Source organism: Typopeltis vanoorti, chromosome 9 (genome assembly GCF_054136105.1).
Source record: "Typopeltis vanoorti isolate ZY-2024b chromosome 9, IOZ_Tvanoo_1.0, whole genome shotgun sequence".
Taxonomy (NCBI): Eukaryota; Metazoa; Arthropoda; class Arachnida; order Uropygi; family Thelyphonidae; genus Typopeltis; species Typopeltis vanoorti.
Window position 1 is genome coordinate 124,812,311 of NC_143557.1, and position 24,339 is coordinate 124,836,649.

Genomic DNA, 24,339 nt, shown 5'->3' on the forward strand with positions numbered 1-24,339 from the left:
TAATCTTTCATCATTCTGCAATTTGCTTGAAGTGCTGATTATCTGGCCAAAGTATTAAATATTATGCATTAAATTTTATAAACTAATGTTTTGAATGAAAATATCATCATCATCATCATGCGTATCAAGGATTTAGGCCTAGCGTGGCCTGTTCCAGCCTTAGAAGTCATCGTTGAATCGTTTAAGAGGACGTCCTGGTTTTCTTTTTCCTAATGGCTTGTACTTTCAGGCTTGTTTTGGTAATCTTTCTGTTTTCATTCTTTGAACGTGTTCCATCCATTTATGTTTATATTTTTTAATTTTTGCTTTATTACTGGTTCTTGGTTTAATTTTTTCATAATATCTTCGTTTCTTTTGTAATCAAATAGGGTATACTTTGCAGTTTTTCTCATAAACTTCATTTCTGATGTTGTTAATCTTTGTTTGTCTTTTTGTTTTATTGTCCAGATTTCGCTTCCATACATTAAGACTGGTAGGGCTAATGTATTGTATACTTTTAGCCTGGTTTGTTTTTGAACTAGGTTTGGTTTAAATATAGAGTTAATTACATCTGTTATTTTTAAATATTTTGCAATTTTTACGTTTATATCTTTTTCATTTTCATATGTGATCATACATCCTAGGTAGTTAAATGAATTCACCTGTTCTAAGATCTTGTTATCTATTACTATTTTAGTTCTTGCTGGATCTTGTCCTTTAAAGGCCATAGTTTTTGATTTTTCCATTGATATTATCATACCATAATCTTTGGATATCTCATTTAGATCTAAAATAGCATTCTGTAAGTTATCTTCAGAATTTGTAATTATTATTTGGTTGTTGGCAAAGAGGAGAGTGTTTAAGTTAACTGTAGGAGAAAGTTTAATTCCTTGATGTAAATTTTTACTCCATTTTATTATTATTTCATTTAAGTAGATATTAAAAAGAGTTGCTGAGAGGGGACATCCCTGTCGGATCCCTTGGTTTATCTCTCTCGTATATGATAGCTCGTGATTTAATCTTATTTGTATTTGATTATTTTCATATATACTTGTGATAGCTTTTAGGATGTTATTTGGTATTTGTCTTTCTTTTAATATGTTAAATAATATGTTTCTTTTAACTTTGTCAAATGCTTTTTCAAAGTCAATAAATGCAATATGTGTTTCTAAATTATACTCTCTTCTTTTCTCTATTATTAATTTTAGGCAAAAGGCTGGGTCTATACATGATCGTCCTTTTCTAAATCCATTCTGTACTTCTAGAATGAATATTTCATTAGTTTGTTATTTAAGATTCTATTATATATTTTGCAACAGGAATTTAGTATACTGATAGCCCTATAATTTTTAGGGTCATCTCTATTACCTTTCTTAAAGACAGGAATCACAATTGCTTTTTTCCATTCTATTGGGGGGATACCAGTTGAGTAAATTTTATTTAAAAATAATAAGAGTCTTTCTTTGAATCTTGTTCCTGCGTATTTATATAGTTCTGAACCTAGCTTATCTTCTCCAGGTGATTTTCCGTTTCTTGTTTCTTTCAGGCTGATTTCTAATTCTTCTTCAGTTATTTCCTTTTCATTTTCCTTAACTGTTTGCCAGTTGTCTTTTTTAAAATATTTGTCTGTCCACAGTTCTGTGTAGTAATTTAGAAATTCTTCTAATTTCAATTCAGTGTTTAATTTTATGTTTTCTTATCTGCATTTAAGTGTTTCAAAATCTTATATACATTGGGTCTTATTTTATATAAATCATGTTCTAAATTAGAAACAAATTTATTCCATGATTCTTTTTCTGCCTTCTCTTTTAGCTATGGCTCTTATTCTTTTATATTCTATTTCATCTTCTAATCTTTTACTGCTTAACCATTTGTGATAGGCTTCTTTTTTCTTTGTGATTATTTCTTTGATTGTATCATCCCAGATCTTCAGTTTTTTCTTTTATTGAATTTTTTGGTCTTTCCTAAGCTTTCATTTGCTGCTGCATTTAGTATCGTTTTTATATTAAGCCATTCTATTTCTTCATTTTGTTTTATTTTATTTAGATATTGGTTAATTCTTTGCTCATATAGCCATTGTACATTTGTGTCATTCAATAGTCTAGTTTTATAAACAAATGTTTCAATTTTTCTTTCTATTCTTGTTACTTGTAGCCATTTAGGTGGTAATCTTAATTTTATTTTAACAAGGAAGTGGTATACTGCTTATTTCATATCCTCTGTGAACTCTAACATCTAGTGAAAATTTTGATGTCTTTTCATTTAATATGAAGTAATCTAATATTGATTTCCATCTTCTTGCTGCCCAAGTATATTTATGTATGTCTTTGTGTTTATAGAAGGAATTCATTATTTTTAGGTTATAAACTACAAAGTCAATCAATTTTTTACCGTTTCTGTTTAGAGTGTGTTCTCCATGTATTCCTATATTATTATTAATTTTCGTGTTTCCAATTCTTGCATTTAAGTCTCCTGCTAAAATTATGTAATAATTTTTATTTTTTTTATTATATATGTTTTGTAGCTGATTATAAAGATCAATATTATCCTGTTCTCTTCCTTCTTCTGGGGCATATAAGCCAATTATTGTTAAATAGCCTCTATCTATTTTTATTCTAGCTTCTATTATTCTTTCATTCCATAATTTATGATGTTTTAACTGTTTTGAAAGGGAGTTATGAATCCAAATCATGACTCCTGCTTGTGCTCTTTGGTCTCTGTCGACTCCACTGTATATCACATTAAAATTTTCGGTTCTCATAGTTCCTTTTAATTTCTTTTTTGTTTCAGTGATTACTGCTATTTTAAAATTTCTTTCATTTAATAACTGGTCTAATTCTATTTCTTTATATGCTATTCCTCTTACATTCCAGTTTGCTATGTGTATTATATTTTGTCGTTTCCATTTTTGTTTTACCTTTTCCATTCCAGGGTCGTTTCCCATAGATTCAATCCGATTATCTTTTTCTGTCAGCTTACAAGTAGGATTATGTTCTCCATGTCAGGGGACTAGCCTGACGATGGAATAGTTTAGTGGTAGGGCTGCTACCTTAAGGCTTCTGAACTAGCCTTCTTCCGAATTTAAACCCATAGGAGGAATAGGGTATATTGAAGGGGAAAGAGTAGATCATAGAAGAATTATAGTAAGGTTTATAGAGAGGGCATAGTTGTAAGGCCAGAAATGAAAAGAGCCCATGGCCCTCAAGTACTCTAATAGCATAAGGATCATAAAATAAGAAGAGTTGGCTGATAAGGCCTAATAGAAAAGATTAAAGTAAGTGGATCTTCTTCAAAGTAGAAGGAGAGGATAGATCCAGCTGGGGGTCCATGGGAGTGCCGCTTCCCTTACAATCAAGATGATTGCCCCTTATGGCCCTGTTGGTCCACGAGTCCTTATTCAGTATATTCGGACCACCCCACAATACACGCACGCACGCACACACACACACACACATGGTAGGCTCCCCTATCTGCCACCCAGGGGACGTGCTCTCTAGGGGTTACAGGGTCCCCCATGAGTGAAAATATACTCATTAAAAATTAATAAAAAATGTTAATGAGCATATTTTTTTGTTTGAAACATGTTTATAAAATTTAATTCATTGTGCTTCTGTTGAATATTTGGTGCCTAAATTTCAAACGAAATATTCAGCAAAAATCCCATTTCAGCGCATCACCGATAATCAGTATTCTCCATTATCAGAATTTGGGATTGTGAAAGGTGATGTTCAAAAAATGTTGGATTGATTTGTAGCGATAATTGTGTCACTAATGAGAGTACACTGCACTCCATTTTTGGCACATTTAGAACTACAAATCAATCCAAAATTTTTTTGAAGGAAAGCAAAAGAGGAGATTCTGGTTTGTGATACCTAGCTGTTATGATGTCACTTCATAGAGTTGCAACTGAAAGAATACAGTGCATGCTAAACTGTGATATAAAAAACAAACAGCTCATCCATGAAAGAGAGAGAGAGAGAGATTTATGTATACGTAGAGAGGCACAAAAAAAAATGGAATGGATGGAAGAATATAAGGGAAAGTTGGACATAATTCCCCTTAAGAAATATGGAAAAATATAAGGAACGTATGGCTGTATTTTGTGGCTCTCTTAAATGTTCAAGTTCCTATTGAGAAATTTATATATCTTCACTGTTGTAATTTTTAGTTTTTTGAGTGAAGATTAGATGAAAAGCTATTCCTTGTTTGTGTGGAACAAGGAATAGCTGTCAGGTAAAAATGCTGGAACATTCCATATACATTGCTGAATCTCTGAGTTTTATGAAGAATACTGTTCATATTTTTGGTACGTCTTTTTAGTTTTAACTGAATATGCTTGAAGTTAGGCATATGTTGGATATACAGGTATGAGTCGTAATATTCTTGTGTGATTGTGAGCAAGAAAATTTTTTGCTGCTGTTTCCCTTAATGAACTTAAAGATTGACGAGAAACTTGTGTTCTGATTTATAAGAGTAATATTTGAAAAGATTTTTCTGAATGTCTAGTTAGGTCTCTGACTAAGACATGTTAACTCTTGCCTTTGCAGATATCTTGTATTGGTTGCCAGAGGACCCAATATTTTTAGGTTATGGATATGTGTGTGAGTGAGTAAAAGGATCATTACTGTTTTAATACAAATGTATTTTATATGTTGCATTTATATATATAATTATTATTATTATTATTATGTGACACCTCCAGGGAGTCCAAAGACTCATCGAGGGAGGGCACCTACTCTACAGCTCTGTCTCCACCACTCAATTTGCCGACTATACAACAAACCGCAACTACCATCATTATTTATACCAACGCCATCTACCGCCCACCACCACCCACTGTTTTCACAGACAATCACAAACATCCATGCCCATGGTGGGATTTGAACCCACAGCCTTTTGGCTGGAGAGCGGATATGCTAACCACTCAGCCAACCAGGCTGAATCAATTAAAAAAAAAATAATAATAACAATGTACTGTGTATGGGTAGTGAGTTGGGAAAGGAGAAACTTGTTCACATTTGATTTAAAAAGCCTGTATATTGCATTCCTTGGCAAATACATAAAAGGAAAGATTATTCCAGAATACAGCAGAAGCAGGGAATGAAGGAGGAAAAGAAATTTGTTCTGTGGGTTTCAAGTTGTACTGTGAAAGGATGTTTGGGTGGCAGCTGCACTTGTTCCAACTAACTTAGCACTGAATGGAGAATTATTGATGTTATTTCATGTGAACATCTGCAATGGAAATATTGCAGAACATTTCTGATCTATTAATAAGGTTAATGGCTTTTCGAAGTGAAGTAACATCTTGAGCAAATGAGAAATCCTATTTTCCGAAAGCTGAGGAGGCAATGGTTGTGATGGGTTTATGTTAGGAGAAGCTTGATGGTAGGGTGATTTCAAGAAGAGAAATCTCATCTTGTCTAGAAATTTGAGTGCTGTCAAGGATAATACTGGGAAAAAAATGTTTTTTTTTTTTTTTGTAGAAAATAAGGCAAAACTGGGTTTTGCTGGCATTGAAATTGACAAGTTTCTTATCCTCCATTGTGAGGGGATAAGAAACCATCACACACACAGTGTGCATTCAGTCAGCATTTGTTCAGAGATAGGTAATATGTGAATAGATCTCCTGTTGATTGGCAGCAATGGAATCCATATTGGTGGCCATTTATTAGCTGGGTGTCTGCAAGGTGGAATAGGAATTGAAAACTGATGGTTCTCTCCAGCACATACCTTCACGACAATTGAAAGAATGCCATCAGGGAGAAGACTTTTTTGTTTTAATTTGGACAAATTAAGTTGCTTGATGTAAGCTAAGTACTTATGGGCTGTGTAGAAGTAATCATCTCCTCAGTACCTGCTGTTGTGATTTCCTTTTATTGGATAATCTTGGGTGATTTATTAGCTGGGCGTCTGCAAGGTGGAATAGGAATTGAAAACTGATGGTTCTCTCCAGCACATACCTTCACAACAATTGAAAGAATGCCATCAGGGAGAAGACTTTTTTGTTTTAATTTGGACAAATTAAGTTGCTTGATGTAAGCTAAGTACTTATGGGCTGTGTAGAAGTAGTCATCTCCTCAGTACCTGCTGTTGTGATTTCCTTTTATTGGATAATCTTGGGAGGAAAACACCTGAATGATAAAATGTGGAAGCACAGATTTAGAGTAACTTCTTTTCGGGCACCACCTATACTCTGTATGATGGGAGTTTCCTTAATACTCAGGATTTCCCAAGCTTTTCCATCTATATGAAGTGAAACAAGCAAGAAGGCCTTTTGTGATGACAGTGTCAGAATCCAAACTGTAGATCATTTATTACTTGAGAAGCAAAGTAGTCTCTTCCTTTGTCATCTGATCCTCTTCCTTTGAGGCTTCTCTATACACCAACATGGATGTAGCCAAAACACTCCTACCAGGCGCGTCCCCCTGGGTGGCAGATGGGGGAAACCCAAATGGGTTGCTCTGAATAAAGAGCCATGGACCAAAGGATATAGCAGAGGCATGGCAAGCTGGCTACATTATTATGCCAGTAACTTTCGTGAGCAGGAGAAAGTCTACAAACCGAGATAGTGCTACTGCGTACAGAACAACCGACGCGCCTACTCGAAGACCACATGAGTAGGTGAGAAATCAGCAATGTGGTCAGCCAAGGACGTGAAACATGTAGCCACCCTCAACATAAGATCACTATACCGACCTGGAAAATTCAATTAGTCCAGGAAAATTTAAAAAGACAGAAATGGAGTATTTTAGGTTTATAAGAGACACATTGGTGCAGAGATGGATTCATGGATTTACCAGAAGGAAGACTATACTTTTCAGGAAGAAAAGATAACATACACAGAGAAGGAATTGCATTATTAATTGAAAAGAAGCTTACACACTCAGTAATTGAAATAAACCCAGTGTCTCCTAGAATAATCACAGCCAAATTTCAAGCAAAAGAAAAAGGTCAAACAATTAAAATAATTCAAATATATGCACCAGACAGTAACCATTTAGAGGAAGAAATAGAAAATTTCTATGAAGAACTACAACAGGAAATAGATAATCCCAAAAATAGAGAACTCATGATAGTGATGGGGGATTTTAATGCTAAAATAGAACAGTTCACAGCAGACAAAAAAGATGTGATGGGGAAATTTGGATACAGAGCACTTAACGACAGAGGAAAAGAATTACTCCACTTCTGTAAAGCAAATGATCTGATGATTACAAACACATTGTTCTATCAACACCCTAATAATAAATATACATGGGCATTCCCAGATGGTAATGTAAAAAACTGCATAGACTATATCATCATAAACAAACAATGGAAAAGATCAGTAAATAATGTACGAACATTAAGAAGTTTTGATTTCGACACTGACCACGAAATATTAACTGCCAAAGTGAAGATAAAAATTCAATAGGAAAAAAAATATCAGAAAAGAAGAAAACATCAACCTATCAAAACTAAAAGACAGCTCAAGTAGAAGTCAATTTTTAGAACAGATTGCACTTGAAATTAACCCCCCCCACACACACATCTTCCAGAACAGTGGAAAATACTGGGAAGAAGGAAAAGAAACTGTTATCGATTGCAAAAGACACTCTAGGTTCCAAACCCAAAATAAACAAACAGTGGATAACCCAAGAAATCATAGCTACAATAGAAGAGAAAAGAGAGGCCATGATACTTGTAAACCAAGAAAACAATGAAGAGAATAGAGAAAAATACAGAGCACTAAAAAATAAAGTTGATAACCTATGCAAAAAAGCCAAAGAAAAATGGTTAGAAGAAAAAGCTAAGAAATGCCAAGAAGCATACCAACAAAACAACCTAAAAGTCTTCCATGATACTGTAAGAGAAATTAGAAAGGAATTCTCAGCAAAAGCAGTAACAATGATAAACAACAAGATGACTGAAACCGGGAATATTGAAGATATAAGAAAAATCTGGTCAAACCATTTTAAGACTATCTTTCACCAAGGAAACAAAACTACAAGCCAACAATAGAAGAAAATAATGACCACCCAAAAATTTTACAAGAAGTTAGATACGCAATAAAACAGATGAAAAACAATAAAGCACCAGGCATTGATACTATCCCTACTGAACTGTGGTCATATGGAAGCAGCATATCAATAGAATATTTAACAACCCTATTCAATAAAATACTACAAACAGGAGAGATCCCAGATGACTGGAGAACTGGAAAGATCATCCCAATATACAAGAAAGGAGACAAAGGGACTGCAGAAATTACAGACCAATCAATTTACTTCCTCACACCTATAAAATATTCATTTTATAGGTGTGAGGAATGGTTTCCAAGGAAACTGTTCAACAATAGACCAAATTTTCACATTGCACCAACTAGCAGAGCTCAGCTGGGAAGACAATAAAGAACTATATTGTTGTTTTGTGGACTTTAAACAAGCTTTCGATAGCATCAACAGAGAAATCCTTCTTAAACTTCTACTAGAAAAAAGCAATAGACAAATATATAATACAGTTTCTGTATTATATATTTGTCTGAGAATATTACTCTGAGACAAATACAATAATTAAAAAGGACACACTCACAACAGAACCCATAGAGATCTAAAAAGGAGTAATGCAAGGATGCCCATTATCCCCATGCCTATTCAACATATATCTAGAAGAAGTTGTAAAGAAAGCAATAGACAATGAGCCTGGAATCAATGTCAATGGTTTAAACATAAATAATATCAAATATGCAGATGATCTCGTCCTTCTTGCAAGAACCCCAAATGAACTACAAAAGTTGATCAACAAGCTAAACGAAACCTGTAAAACATATGACATGACAATAAATATACAAAAGACAAAAGTGATGAAAATAGGGAGGAACAGAACTACTGTCTCAGCCACCCTAAATGGAGAACAAATAGAACAAGTAGACAACTTCATATACCTTGGATCAAAACTAACAGAAACAATAGATGAACTCAAAACAATCAAACACAGAATAGCGATAGGATGGACCACCATGGGAAAATTACAGAAAATCTGGAAAACAAACAAGATATCTAAGCAAGCCAAAATCAAATTATGTGGGGCAATAATTATACCAACAGTCATCTATGGAGCAGAAGCGTGGACAGTTAAAAAAGAGAGGAGAAAAAACTGCTGGCATTTGAAATGAAATGCTTAAGAAAAATAAATAGAACAAGTTGGATAGAAAAGAAAGCAAACATCACAGTCAGACAAGAACTATTGTATAAAAAGACAATAATAGAAAAAATTAGAAAACAACAACTGAGATGGTTTGGACACACTGTACACATGGACGCAGACAGACTTCCTAACATCCTAATCAATACTTTTCCAACTGAAAAAAGAAGACCAAGAATTACCTGGCTGAAATTAATAAAGAACATCTCGGGATGCAGAACATATAAGGAACTTTTTCGAACAGCAAGGAATAGAGAAGACTCAACCCATCTTAGACGGAAGAGAAGAAGAAGATACTTCTTTTGATCACAGCCCAGTAGAACATAACAAAAGTATTCCCTTCTGATATTCTTTTACTAATTAAAAGAAAAATGTCAGCAAATTTCTTCACATATAATGACAATATTTGCAAATTTCTTGCCCTTCCCATGGGCCAAAATATGAGTGGTTAACTTGCTTAACCTTTCCTCACCCACAGGGAAACACAATTCTTATCCTGAACCCTTGGCAGCCCTTACTACAGCAGATATATAGATGATATTCTATGTATTGGTAACAAAAAATGCCATATATAAACTGTTTGTTTCACTGAATATCTTTAAGCTCTATCAAATATGAAGAGGATAAACCTATAAACTTAAATTTGACCCTACTTAGATCAGACCATCACATAGGTGCAATGTTATACCACAAACCCATCAACATTGGGAATTACATCCATTTTTCCTCTTATTCATCTTTACTATATCAAGAGATCAGGTTTATTCACACAGTTCAAATGCTCACAAATTCGCATCCTTATTCACTGATTTAAACCAAGAAATTACATGCCTAAAAGATATCTTTTTGTTCTTGCCAATACCCTTGACAACTCATAGTTTATGATATCCAATGCAGCCCAAATTATTAGTGTTATTATATGGGCATGTCCATGGAGTCCGAAGACTCATCGCGGGAGATCCAATCTATCCACACAATCTATACTTCTCCTTGAACCCATTAACAGAAAAAGCGCTCACAACTGACTCTGGCAATCCATTCCACTCATTCACAACTCTCCAAGCAAAATATCTAGTCCTCACACCCCTACTGACCACATCTTTATTCAACTTCCAGGAATGACCCTTGTTCTGGTCCCTCTAGCCAAATGCTGAAACATTTCTTGTGCATCTATCCTATAAAATCCTTTAAGCAACTTAAATATTTCTATCATATCCCCTCTTTTTCTCCTATCAACCAACTTTTGCAATCCACACACCTTCAATCTATCCTCATAGCATACATTCCACAAGCCACTGACCATCTTGGTCACTTGGCTCTGAATCATCTCCACCGCTTCTACATTCCCAAGAAACACAGGGGACCAGACTTGAGCACAGTAATCCAGATGTATTCATATCAAGGCCTTATAAAGAGGAATTACTTAAACATAAAACCAGAATATCTCATATAAATGTATTACTATGGCATAATGTGTACAAGTTTAACTGTCAATCACAATACCTGCTAAACTACATCTTTAATAAATTTAGTTTAATCCTTTATCCAAGTGTAAGCAAACAAAGTTTGCACCTGAAGTATCTTCCGGACTGAGGCAACTCGTGGTAAAGGTGTACCAAGCTCTCATCACTACTTGTCTTAGTATCTCCCATAATGCAAAGCACATCTCCTTGCAGACATATATAATGCTATGCATTAAGGGAAGGGACACTACCCAGACCAGTTTCGACCTTTATTGAGGTCTCGTCAGTGGGAGCCAGACCCAGGGGTTGTGGCCCTTCCCTTAATGCATAGCATTATACATGTCTGCAAGGAGATGTGTTTTGCATTATGGGAGATACTAAGACAAGTAGTGATGAGAGCTGGGTCCACCTTTACCACAAGTTGCCTCAATCCTGAAGATACTTCAGGCGCAAACTTTGTTTGCTTACACTTGGATAAAGGATTAAACTAAATTTATCATAGTCTAACCAAGTGGGAAAAAACTTCCTACAGTACATGTTGTTTTTTAAAGTCAGGTTTAATTGAACATTACTGAGACTGAAATATCCCTATATCAGACTAATATTTCGCAAAAAACTATCAACAAAAATTCCATTATTGAAATACCATTACATGCAATATATCAAGATACATCCTTGAGATTAAGAAGTTTACTAAGACAAGTAGTGATGATTTGAAATATATGGTGGGATGTTGCTACAGACAGAGCAGCTTAGTTGCAGGGCATGAAGAAATGCATTGCCAATTTAGCCTTATGGGTACCAAACGAGTGATCATTAGGGTGACTTTAATTTTCCCAAACATTGATCGCGTAGAAGAAAAATCTCATGATAAGAAAGAAGAGGAATTTACTGAATTGTTGCAAGACAACTTTCTCAAGCAGCATGTGAAAGAAGGAGCTTGAGGTCAAAGAGTGTTGGATTTGCTCATAGCGTCAGAAGGGGGATCTCTGTTAAGCATATGGCTATTTTACCACCAATTGGTGACAGTGATCATACTGTGCTTTCTTGGGAAGTAATTAATTGTATCAAACTTCCGATTAAAACAGGTTACATGCTGAACTACAACACTGGAAATTATAATCAACTTAGGAGAATGCTATCTTTGGTCCCATGGTATTAATTACTGAATGTGAAAAAATATCAGCAATGCATGGGAATCTTTGAAAACAGACTTCAATGAGGTGGTATCTGAATGTATCCGTAGTGTTTGAAGAATAAATAGTTTGGGAGTGAAATGGATGTACAACCTTATTAAGCAAGAGATCCACAAGAAGAAGATGATGTGGAAAGAATATTGTGAGAATAACAGTGAGAGGAGTTATGAAATATATAAACCTCAGGCCAGAAAAATAGCGAGTATTACGTGGAAGGCTAGATCGGAGTAAGAAAAGAAATTGGCCATGCAAGCTAAAGGCAATCCAAAAGAATTTTATCGTTATGCTGCAAGCAAAAGAAAGAAAGAATGAATGTGAAAGAATAAATTTATTGAATGCAGACAGTACTCAAGTGTCAGAAGTTAATGAGATTGTTCAGTTAACGAGTGCTCACTTTGCTAAGATATATCAACCAGGTGTATGTAACATGGTGCATAGTGGTACTGCTACATTGGATGACGAGGTAGAGGTTCATGAAAATGAGGTTGAAGAGCTGTTGCATAACCTGGATAAAAATTTGTCTATAGGAACAGATGGAATATCAGCTCATTTGCCAAAGGAATAGCTGAATTGGCGCTAGGCCTTTGTATAACTTGAGTCTCAGCTCAGGAATGATACCACAGTAATGGAAGGAATATATGATAGTTCCACTGTACAAGGGTAGTACAAAAACTTATGTGTCTAACAACTGATCTATCAGTATCTCTGGTGTGGTATGAAGATTTTAGAGAAGTTGGTAAGAACTCGCATACAGAAATCGGTAGCCAACATGCTATACTCTGCAAGGAGCATCATGGGTTTACTAAAGGAAGGTTATGTTTTAGCAGTTTGCTCATATTTTATAACAATGTTACAGCTGAGTTGGATAAAAGGGAATGGATTCACTATGATAACGTTAGATTTTTCTAAGGCATTTATTAGGATACTACACGAACGGCTGTTGCATAACTGGAGAATATGGGATTGGAATATAAACTCTTGACTTGGATAAGGGGATGGGTGACAGACAGACATCAAAAAGTGGTATACGGTGGGTGTGAATCTGCCAGATTTAAAGTAACCAATAGTGTATCTCAGGGTTCAGTCCTTGGGCCATTACTTTTCAATCTATACATTAATAACATCAGATGTGCAACTGTTTGCCAATGAGCAAAGATAGGCTGGCAATCAGCGATGCTACTGATATTCAGCACTTAATAATTTGAATAGGCTGGAAATGTGGGCAAACGAAAATGGCTATCAGTTTAATGTTAGTATGATTAGAGTTCAAGCGGCATATTATATTAGCAGAGTTAGGCTACAAGAAATTGAGGAGGCAAGGGATCTTCGTGTATATTAGTGTATAGGAATTTGAAGTTTAAAGGTCACACAGCAAAAGTTGCAAATACAACTCAGAGGATAATTGCAATGTTGAAGCGAACCTTGACATGTAAGGATAAAGAAGTTATTTTGCCTCTTTATAAAGCTTTGATAAGACCATACCTGGATTATTGTGTGCAGATTTGATCTCCTGAGTTCCAAGGGGATAAAGAAGTTCTCAAAAGGGGGGCAAAGAAGAATTACAAAGATTATATCTGGATTATGGGATTTAGATTATGAGGAACGGTTTACCTTTAGGGTGAGTGCATCTAATGTGAATGAATTTAATGGAATGTATGATAGCTGGTTTGTGTGTTTATAGCCTTCAGTGAGGTTTATAGCCTTCATTATTATTATCTGAGACCTTCAGTGAGTCGAGGACTCATCGAGTCCTCGACTCACTGAAGGTCTCAGATAATAATAATGTGATCGATACAGATGATAAAGAAAAGTGGAGATGATGTGCATCTTTGTCTTGCCCCTGATTTTATATCAAACCATTTTGCTGTATTTCTTTCAATTCTGACTGACAACTTAAATATAGACTATGTAGTGATTTAAAAAGCTTTTATCTGGGCTCCTTGTCCAGATCCACAAAACTTAAGTACAGATGCTTATCATTCTTGTAGATAAGCTTGTACGTTGGTAACACATGACTATTAAATTATTTCAGGAAATTACAATGTATACTCGGATATTAATTAAAAGAAACTTTAATAAATACTTCCTATATTTCGGCAATGTCACATCGCCATCTTCATGGGAACATAAAATTATGACACGTGCACACAGGCACTACAAAGAGCAAATGAGGCAGAAGAGAGAAAACTAACGTTGTTCCTAGCATCCTAAAGGTGTCTCCTAACAGGTTATATTGGGTTGTCTTGGCTGTTGGGCTAAATAGCCCGCTAGGGCACTAGAATATCCTTATCTTCAGTTTTTATGTCACCTCTATCAGCTTTGATTCTTCTTTCCTCTATTTCTAAGCTTTTTCAATAGACTATAGAACATTTTGCCATCTTTGTGATATTTATTTTCAACACTCTTACTGAATGTCTTTCCATGACTCTTGTTTAGCTACTTTTACACACAGATCAGCTCGCTTATGTTTTCTCTGTATTCTTTTAGGCCATCTTCCAACTTATTTGCCAGGGAATTTTAGTATGTTTTGCTAATAAAAATAATTAAACACTTAAATAGTGGAACTACATCGATGCTATTAGTTACATTCTGTATAGCAGTGTTTCCCAACCTTTTTGAAGTCACGGACCCCCTATAGCGAATGTTAATTCACCGCAGCCCCCATAAAATCCAAAATGGAAATTTTTTATATTATATTTTACATATCATAAAGATGAAGTAATAAATTGCAATTTTACAACACTAAATGTGTCATTTATGACAATGCAATACTGTTATAAATGGAGATATTCGGAAGAATATGAATATATCATAATAACTAATATTTAAGGAATTGACAGCGTATACTGGAAATATAGATTAAATAAACTTTAATATACACTTTCCGATATTTCGGCGAACGTTACGTTGCCGAAATTTGGGGCAGTTTCATGCATCCAAATTTGTTGAGGTTTGGCATGTTCCTAAGGGCCGAGGCTGATTCCATGAATAGTCTTTCATACTTGAACTTGCTGCGGTGTATTACTGTGGCTTTCTTAGTACAGTACTTTCTTAGTACCAGTACAGCCACTCTGGGCTTGCAGACCACGCTCTGGATACTCGCCACAGAATAAGATGGAAGAAAGCCACAGTAATACACCGCAGCAAGTTCAAGTATGAAAGACTATTCATGGAATCAGCCTCGGCCCTTAGGAACATGCCAAACCTCAACAAATTTGGATGCATGAAACTGCCCCAAATTTGGGAAACTTTTATCAAAAGAACTTCAGCCCAAAGGCCAAGAACTACCAATATAGCCCGCCAAGGGGCACCATCAGGACTTTAGGAAAACGCTAGCGTCCTATCCTAGCCTCAGTCTCATTTGTTGTATTAGTACTTGTGTGCACATGTCTTTTTAGTAAGTTCCCAAGAAGATGGCAACGTAACGTTCGCCGAAATATCGGAAAGTGTATATTAAAGTTTATTTAATCTATATTTCCAGTATACGCTGTCAATTCCTTAAATATTAGTTATTATGTCTAACCAGCGTATAAGCCTCTCAACAAGAATTATGAATATATCAATTAGGCCAGGCGTGAGCAACATGATAAGATAAAGTTTAATGAAAATAAACTATCCCGCACTCTCCCTTTGACAAATACAAACCAAAACATAAACCGAAATCGAAGTTTGATATCAGAGATAAGCCCACGAACCTGACAATTGTTATCAACAGTTCTGAAGCGTTTGGTGCTTTTAAACCGCTAAGATGATTTGCATCTCATTCTGAAAGCTCACATAAATAAAAATAAGGTCCAATATCCTTAGTTTCTGATATGAGGGTTGTATTATCTGCATATCTTAAATTATCTATTTTTCTGCCACCAATCTTAATTCCAGATGGGTCTTTGTCTAAGTCAGCCATTCTCATAATATATTCACTATAAATATTAAAAAGATATGGTTTACAACTCCTAATCTGGAGGTAAACTTCTCTGTAATTTCATTTATTTTTCTAAACAGATCTCTTGTTCTATCCATAATATTGCTTTTTTCAATTTCCTTGCACTTTTTGTTTAGATGTTTTTTCTTATCTTTCCTTCCCTGTCTCTGGAAATCTACACTCAGTTGTCTAATTTTGTCACTGTTTCTCTGAAGTTTCATTTTCTTCTTCTTTTCTCTGCTATTTGGATAGCTTCTTCTGACAGCCATTCACAATCTTTCTTTCTTGTTGCTTTACAGGTTGGGAAGCACTGCTGTATAGTATGAGAGGAATTTTTTTATAGCTTTTTTTTTCTTTTTTTCATTTGAGGGTGAATTAGCCGATCTCATACAGAGGTAGCAGGGTTTTTTCTTCTGAAAACTCAGGATTCCTGCATACAGACAAATTGTCCTTGAGAACACATGCAATTTACAGACAATAAATAAATACTAGTGGTATTGGTGGTGCACAGTAGATGGCACTGGTATAGGTGATGATGGTAGTGGCGGTTTGCTGTAATTGGTGGATTAAGTGGTAGAAACGTACAGCTGCAGCGTAGGTGCTGTTATGTTGTTTTTTTTCTTATTTTATATCTTCCCTTTCTATCTTTCAATTGCTATTTTACTTCTTCAGATGTCGGGCCTAACATACTTACATCTAGGATTGTTTCCTCTTCGGATACTGGCAAATTTATATTATGCTGCGCCAGCCAGCATCCTATAGCAGAAAAGATCCTTACTCAGGGAGACAATACTAGATTCTGAGGCGTTCTTACACTATATTTTACTTTAATTGGCTGTATAGATTCAGACTGCAGTCATGACCTAAATCTATGATTATATACACTTTCTAATTCCTTCCCGCCAAAAGAGGTTCTATTTTTATAAGTTGTAATTCAGAATCGTAATCAGGCATGACTCAGGTATAGGCAAATAAATCATGTTTATTGGAATATCAAAGTAAAATACACTAAAGAAATTCAGGCATTCAGTTTATCTCAATACTAAATAAGGAAACTCGAGTTAAAAGATCAACACACTTTAAATTTTAATCAAAGGTTATAAAACATGCAAGACACAGTGACTGATAATTGGGATAGATAGCAAATGATATGGTGTTAAGCAAAAATTCCCTTCTGCAAGCTATTCATAAGATAATATAACTAACATTCTAATGTTATTCAGTTACTATAAGTCTACAGTCCTAATCTCGTTATGTCAAATCAATCACATACAACACAAAAGACCTCTTCCAAACAATTCTTCTTATTCTCAAAAAAAGGCTAACTATCTAATTAGAGTCTGCCCACAAAGTTCTTTAGAGTAATGTTCATAATTTACATTCACAAGTAATTTTCTCTCTTCTAAGGAATTCTAAATACAAAATAGAGTATTCTACTTTACTGAACCTTTTCTGACGTCCTTCAGCACCACGTGTACGTCTGGTTACCTCTTGTCTATTGGCTGTCCTTACGCCAGCATAGCAGCTACGCTATCTTCATAATTACTGACGATCATGGACTCGATTTTTTGCATCTCAGGAAACATCTCTATTCCTCTCGATGGGCCTCTACAGCGAGGCTGGAAAATTTCACCTTCAGCTCTGCGTGGAATCCTACAACGTTCTTTGGAAAGCTTGCCATCCGACATTGTAGTACTGACACTTCATCCCCCTTACTCGAACCACCGGCTAACTTCCGAACCAGGAAAAACGATAACACAAGAGAAAGCCGATATGGCATCCATTCCCTTATATTCTTCATTTGAGCGCCCCCTTTTTCGGAGTTCCCTTTACACACAACCTGTATCTTTTCTCCCCTTGGGTTCATCCCTTGCTCTCCCGACTTTGCTGTTATACTCTTGTATTCACGGAATTCGCATCGACATACTTTCCGCGTAAGCTACTGCCTCCAGCATTAGGCTGGACACGTTTAGTTGGATACCTTCTATGAATTGTTACTTAATATCTATCTAGTGACTCACAATCATTCTATACAGCTAAAGTGAGGATTAAATAATATTAACAAATTCCTCTTTTAAGACAATCTCTAATTCGATCTTGGTATGATCACAATAGATTAAAATACATGGTACATAAAATTAATGTAATTTTATACATGTGTGAAGAAGTTTCACTTTAATCTCAGTTGATGTGCAGGTATTTCTCTTTGTCTGTGTACTTTAGTATGTTAGACCCTGAATGAATGATTTCTTTGCAAGATTCCTTCATTCAGGATCTAACAGTGCCCTCGCTTGTCGAGTCTTTGGACTGCTTGAAGGTGTCGTGTAATAATAATAATAATTATTTTTTAGTTTCAGTTTACTGTTCATCAGCCACTGGTTATAAATGATTTATATCATCCTGGTTTTTTTGGGTTTGAAAATCTCTGGAGTTCTACTGTACTATTCTTCTTCTATTGTTCAATTCCTAGGTGATATATGAGTTGTGAGTCTTTCAGACTCATTCAATTCAGTCAGAGCAAGTATTCTGAACTGCAGAGTGGAAACATTAGTTAGCCTGGCTATGAAATAAAAGGAAAATGGAAGTCCTTAGGGTCATCCCACTTGTTATGCCAAAGGATGTGCGGTTGAGAGAAGCAGCTGAAGAGGAAGGGATATTCAACTGGTGAAGAAACCTGTATATGAGATTGCAATCTGGGTTATCAAGAAGACAGATTACTTCATCAGTGCACAAAGGAGAACTATTTAAGATTTATAGTAGTGGATGAGTGAAAAGGACAGTCTACTATTGAAATACATATATGAACAATTTACATTAGTCGATACTTACAGTAGATACCTCAGCTCCTTTTCTAAGTTGGCCAGTGGAATTAATGAAGGAGAGCCAACTGAAGTTGCACACATTGAAGTCATCAAGAGAGATGACTTTGTTGTATGGAAAGATGAACTGCAAGAAGTTAATCAACAAGGATAAAAACAAAAGCCAAACAAGTTAGAGTGCTTTTCAGAATTAGGAATTTCAGAATTTCACAACTGAGAAATCTAAGATTATTGGTGAAGGAGATGTGGAAATGATATTTTTGTGAGATTTTTGTTTTTATAAATTTCTGGTAGTTTTTTTTTTTTTTTGTGTGTGTGTGTGTGTGTGTGTGTGTGTGTGTGTGTGTGTGCATTATGTAAAAAAATAATATGTAGGGTTTTTTCCTGGAGAGGCTTGCTTGTTTTTTAATATAGTGAGACCATTTTTATTCAAAAGTCTCCTTGTAGGGTTCTTGAAGTGAAATAAAGAGGAAAGACATGCAGTGAGAGAAGTAGACTCCTAGACATGGTCATACAGAAATGATCCAATCTCGATTTCAAAATGTGGATATGTTGACATTGGCTCACACTACACTACATTGCTTGGCCTCCCTTGGTATATAATCTAGTAGTGTAAGTGATAGCAGCATTATTAGCATGATCAGGAAACTTCCTCTTTACAATCAGAATCAGTTCTATGTACCAAATGGCAGACAGACTGTGGGACCAATTTACAGTTGTACCTTTGAATGAAAGATGCTCTGAATCTCTACAATATGTAGAGATTCAGAATTCCTCAAAGAGTGTTATTAAGTATATATGCTGAAAAGCAAATGGACATAGAAACTGGAACCTGGCTCTAGAAACCGAATGTAACATCAGTCACTTCAGATCTCCTAAAATCAAAATAGAGGCTTTCCCCCAGATGAAGGTAATCTTATGTAATCCACTTAGTGGGTCTAGTTTCATTTTTCCAACCAGGTAGGCCTTCATAAGTATCCCCTAACATAATGAAACAGAATAAAGTGCCCAGTTAACAACTTTTAGAACAGTATTACTGGTATGAAGCTATGACCAAACTAATTAAAATTCAGTAGTCTATTACAGTGAGAGTTGAGTGTCAAAAAGAGTGGCTTTCACAAATTCAATACAATAAATTTTTATAAACAGTTACAATGACCAAACAAACAAAATACAGAAGCGACCCAAGTCTTAATCATACTATCTCTGGTATCCAATCATGTATTGAAGAAACTGAATCTGTTTATCTGCTTCAGATAACAGATGAAATTGTAATATGAAGCATCTGGTAAATGATTACAACTGGAGGGGGGGGGGGGAATAGTAGTAATAATTACAGCAAAAATAATAAAGTTTGACATATATCTTTGTCACAAAAATAATGATTCCTAAACACAAGCATTTCCATATTAATACACAAAATTTTGCAGATATGTATAACTGAAATATGCATTATCTTACTTGATGCACCAGTTTTCGTTGTATAAATGACTGAAGCTTGTTTTCTTTTGAAAAAGCAGTTGATTCTTTACTACTGTTACCATTCTATTATATATAAAAAAAAATTATTTATATATATATATATTTATTTACAGTCATCTGGGTGATATTTAAACAAAACAATAATACACTTGAAAGGTTGAATCAAAATTATTGTTGAATACAATGACATTTTCTATAATAATATTCTTATATTCATGCAATACCTATTACATCTCTCCTTCAACTCATTCACTGACAAACATACTCATGAGGGCTTCTGGCAATTTAGTCCTCTCATTCACTACTCTCCATGAAAAATGTTCTAGTCATCACAGCTCTGCTAACTCTGTTACAAAGGTGTGAAGATTAGAACTTTTACTCATACACTGTCAGTTTTCAGTTTCCAGAGCTGTCCCGGTCTCTCCATTCTTGCTGTATACTGAAAATCTATCCTCACGTTCACATTCCACAGATTTGTTACTATCATTGTCACTCACCTCTTCATCTCCAAGAAATCAAGGCAAGCAAATCTGTGCAGTGCAGTCCAGATGTGGTCTTATCAAAACTTTATAAAGGGAGATGATGACCTACTTATCTCTAGTTCAGTCTCTGAAATTCAGATTCCCAATGTATGTCGATGGTAGTTTGAAGCCTAAGGGTTTTTTATTTATTTATTTATTTTTAAACAGGAATTTTATGTAAATTCTTCAGATTTGGCTCGCTCTCTCTCTCTCTCTCTATATATATATATAATTGCTCTGTTTTAATACTTAAGCATGTTTGATACACTTAAAAAGAAATCAAATGTCACTTATATGGAAGATTTTGAAAAACGAGCCATAGACCCAGCCCCTCTCAAACCTGTCTGTCTAAGATATGTAGATGATGTGTTCTCTATTTGGCCTCATGGCCCAGACACATTAGACTCCTTCCTCATTCACCTCAACAGTCTGCATTAAGCATCCAGTTTACAATGGAAAAGGAAAAGAACAATTATTAACCCTTCTTAGACGCCATAGTTACATGCCTTCCTAAAGTACACTTTCCTCCACTGTATATCGAAAACCTACGAACACAGGCAGATACATTCACAAACTCTCCCATCACTACCTTGCTCAACAATATGGCATTTTCAACACTCTAACCAAGAGAGCCAACAAGTTGTAAGGGTGGTTCCACTGGAACCACCCGTACAACTTAGCTTGACCACATACACAACACTTTCCTCTCCAATGGCTACAGCGATCACAGTATTAAAAAAATAATCAGTTCCTCCCCCCATTCCCCTGTCTTCTCTTCAGAAAGAGTTTAGAAATGCCATCACCATACCCTACATCCGTGGCACATTGGAAAAAATAGTCAAGATTTTAAAAAAGCACAACCTACACACAGCATTTAAGCCCCACCGCAAACTTGCTATCCTTATCCGTTCTACAAAAGACAGATAGGCAGATCAGCAACCATCTGCCTGGAGGAACACAAATCATACATTTGCAACCACGACTATGGTCAGTCAGGCCTGGATGACCATGTCTTGGATACAACCCACAGGATCACATGGAAAAAAACTACTATGATCCACCACAGCAAATTCAAAAAAGAGAGACTATTTTTAGAATCAGCAGCAGCTCTCAGAAATTAGCAAAATCTTAATAAATATGGTTGCATTAAGCTCCTAAGATTTGGGAAACACTTATCATCAGAGATCCCACCTTACATTCCAGGCCACCTACAACTGCCCTTAGAGGGCGCTCTGCCTGGATAGAACTTCAGAGTCACCCACATGGTTGGGCTTAGTATTGTGTGGTATTTGTGTATATGTTACATTAGTTTTTTTGTAATCCCTGAAGATGTCTCAGTGACTGAGACGAAATATATTTCTGAGTGCTGTATACAATCCATTAAGCTGAAAGTTTATTTTTCACTTGGTTAGAGTATAATAAATTTAGTTTAATCCTTTATCCAAGTGTGAGCAAACAAACTTTGCGCCTGAAAGTATCTTCAGGACTGGGGTAAGGTGGTGTGTCCTGAGAAGTATAAATGTGTATTGTAACGTATAGGAAAGTTTTAAATGTCAAAGTTATGTGTTAGTACAGTGAAAGGATAATTTAATCTACGTAATTTTAGATAGTAAAATAGAGTGAGTTGATCACATATGTCCAGGTGCTACAGCATATAGCGTATTCAGACTAATATAGGGTTAACTAATGTGTTAATTAGATCTGGGATTATACATATGATTGTATGAGTTGAATTTGTTATGGCGGCATGATCGTGATACCCATATAGGATCATAGTCAAATACTTGTGATTAGCTAATGTTATTTTATAAATGTTTTCTTAGTATTGAATTGAGTTATATATATTAATTGAATTGTACCATGCTAATGAGTTTAATAAACCTTTGTTCATTGATAAAACAGTTGTCTGAAATTGCTGCCCAATGCACCACTTGAAAAACGTACGAACCTAATCATGCGGGAAATTAATGTGTTAAGAAACGAGATAAAGTGTCACGACTGCAATATTGTTTCACATTCAGACATATTTTAGTAATTGCTACTTGTTTTTGTATTTAATATCTCAAACTAAATGTCCCAAAAGGCACAGCATAATATAAATATTAGGGACACTAAGGGGAGAAATTGCTTAAATATTTGTATTTTGGGGTGATATCTCGTGCATAGATAATAGTTGAACATAGATAAGCAGAATTTCTCTAGTTGGAATAATAATCATAAAATGGGACACAACACCTTACCCCAGTCCTGAAGATACTTTCAGGTGCAAAGTTTGTTTGCTCACACAATAAAGGATTAAACTAAATTTATTATACTCTAACCAAGTGAAAAATAAACTTTCAACATCTTTCTCTAAATCCAGAGTAATTTATTAAAAAAGAGTGGCACGCCATTTGGCAACTCCTATAGGTAGAGATGACCTGCTAATGCTTCTGCCTGGTATCTCCACTTGGGCCTGGCTCCCACTGAAGAGACCTCAATAAAGGTTGAAACTAGTCTGGGTTGTGGCCCTTCCCTTAGTGCATAACATTAGACATATCCGCAAGGAGATGTGTTTTGTATTATGGGAGATACTGAGATAGGAGTGTTGGTAGCTTGCTACCAACCTTGCCCCAGTCCTGAAGATACTTTCAGGTGCAAAGTTTGTTTGCTCACACTTGGATAAAGGATTAAACTAAATTTATTATAATCCATTAAGCCTCCAACATGACCCCTTTTCGAATTTTTACTGGGTCTGAGAGGAACCCATTAACTAGGAGGTGGGTAGTTGAATTGGCATAGGCTCCATTGTTAACGGATAGCAGCCTTTTACCCACACCAATTTGTTGGAGGATATGGAACAGAAAGGGTTGCCGGACATTATTAAATGCTTCAGTAAGATCTATTGAGGTCTCTCATCAGTGGGAGTCAGACCCAAAAGTGATACCGAGATTGATGTAATGTAGAAGTCATATTTCCATATACAAGTAGCCAAAAGGTGTTGCACCTTATTACTAAAATACTCTGGATTAGAGATAGATGTTGAAAGTTTTTCAACTTGGTTATCCTATAAATTAAAGGTGCCAAGAAATTATATTCTTGCTTTAATCCATTATCCAATGAAGTGTAAGCAAACAAAGTTTGCACATGAAGTAACTTCACGACTGGGCAACTATTCTTCTGCATCACTTCAACCTTGGTATCACTTCTAAGTCTGGGTAGTGACCCTTCCCATGATGCATGTCTGTAAGGATATGTGCTTTTGCATTATGGGATACTTAGCTTGGTGGCGTGAAGTCATTAGCCTCAATATATGAGTTTCCCAGTCGTGAAGTCATTTCACACACAAACATTGTTTGCTTACACTTGGATAAAGGATTAAACCAAGAATATAATTTCTTGGCATCTTTAACTTATATTATGGAATTGATATTGTATCAAATGGAGTGTCTTGTTCAGGTTTATATCTTGTCTCTGATGAGAACCAACAATTTCAAACAGCCATTTAAGCCAGTGAATCCTAAAAGCACTAATAAAAGGCAAATATAAGGGCTCCTCAGCAATGTCCATGGGATACTAAGGCAAGTGATGTGAAGTCATAAGCTTCTATATATGAGTTGCCTTATGGGATCTATCAGTTCTGATGGGATTAAAAATAGCTAAAATTTCAATAGCATTCATAGAAGCAAAGCTACATGGCATTGTTCTGTGGTCAGTTTCCTAGTATACTGTAAATTCGTTGCATCTTCAAAAATTATGGAAACAACTACCATGTTAGAAGTTGCCTTAGTATCC

General features: G+C 35.4%; 1 protein-coding gene across 4 annotated transcripts in view; it reads right to left on the reverse strand.

Moving 5' to 3' along the window:
* The window catches only part of LOC150103503 (TBC1 domain family member 31), a 449,146-nt gene that overhangs the window by 34,757 nt on the left and 390,050 nt on the right, over nucleotides 1-24,339 (reverse strand). For all 4 annotated transcript variants that reach the window (XM_090398075.1, XM_090398077.1, XM_090398074.1 and 1 more), the window contains one exon: nucleotides 20,024-20,107. In XM_090398075.1, the coding sequence (XP_090254201.1) occupies nucleotides 20,024-20,107 (84 nt within the window). The remainder of the gene's footprint in view (nucleotides 1-20,023; nucleotides 20,108-24,339) is intronic.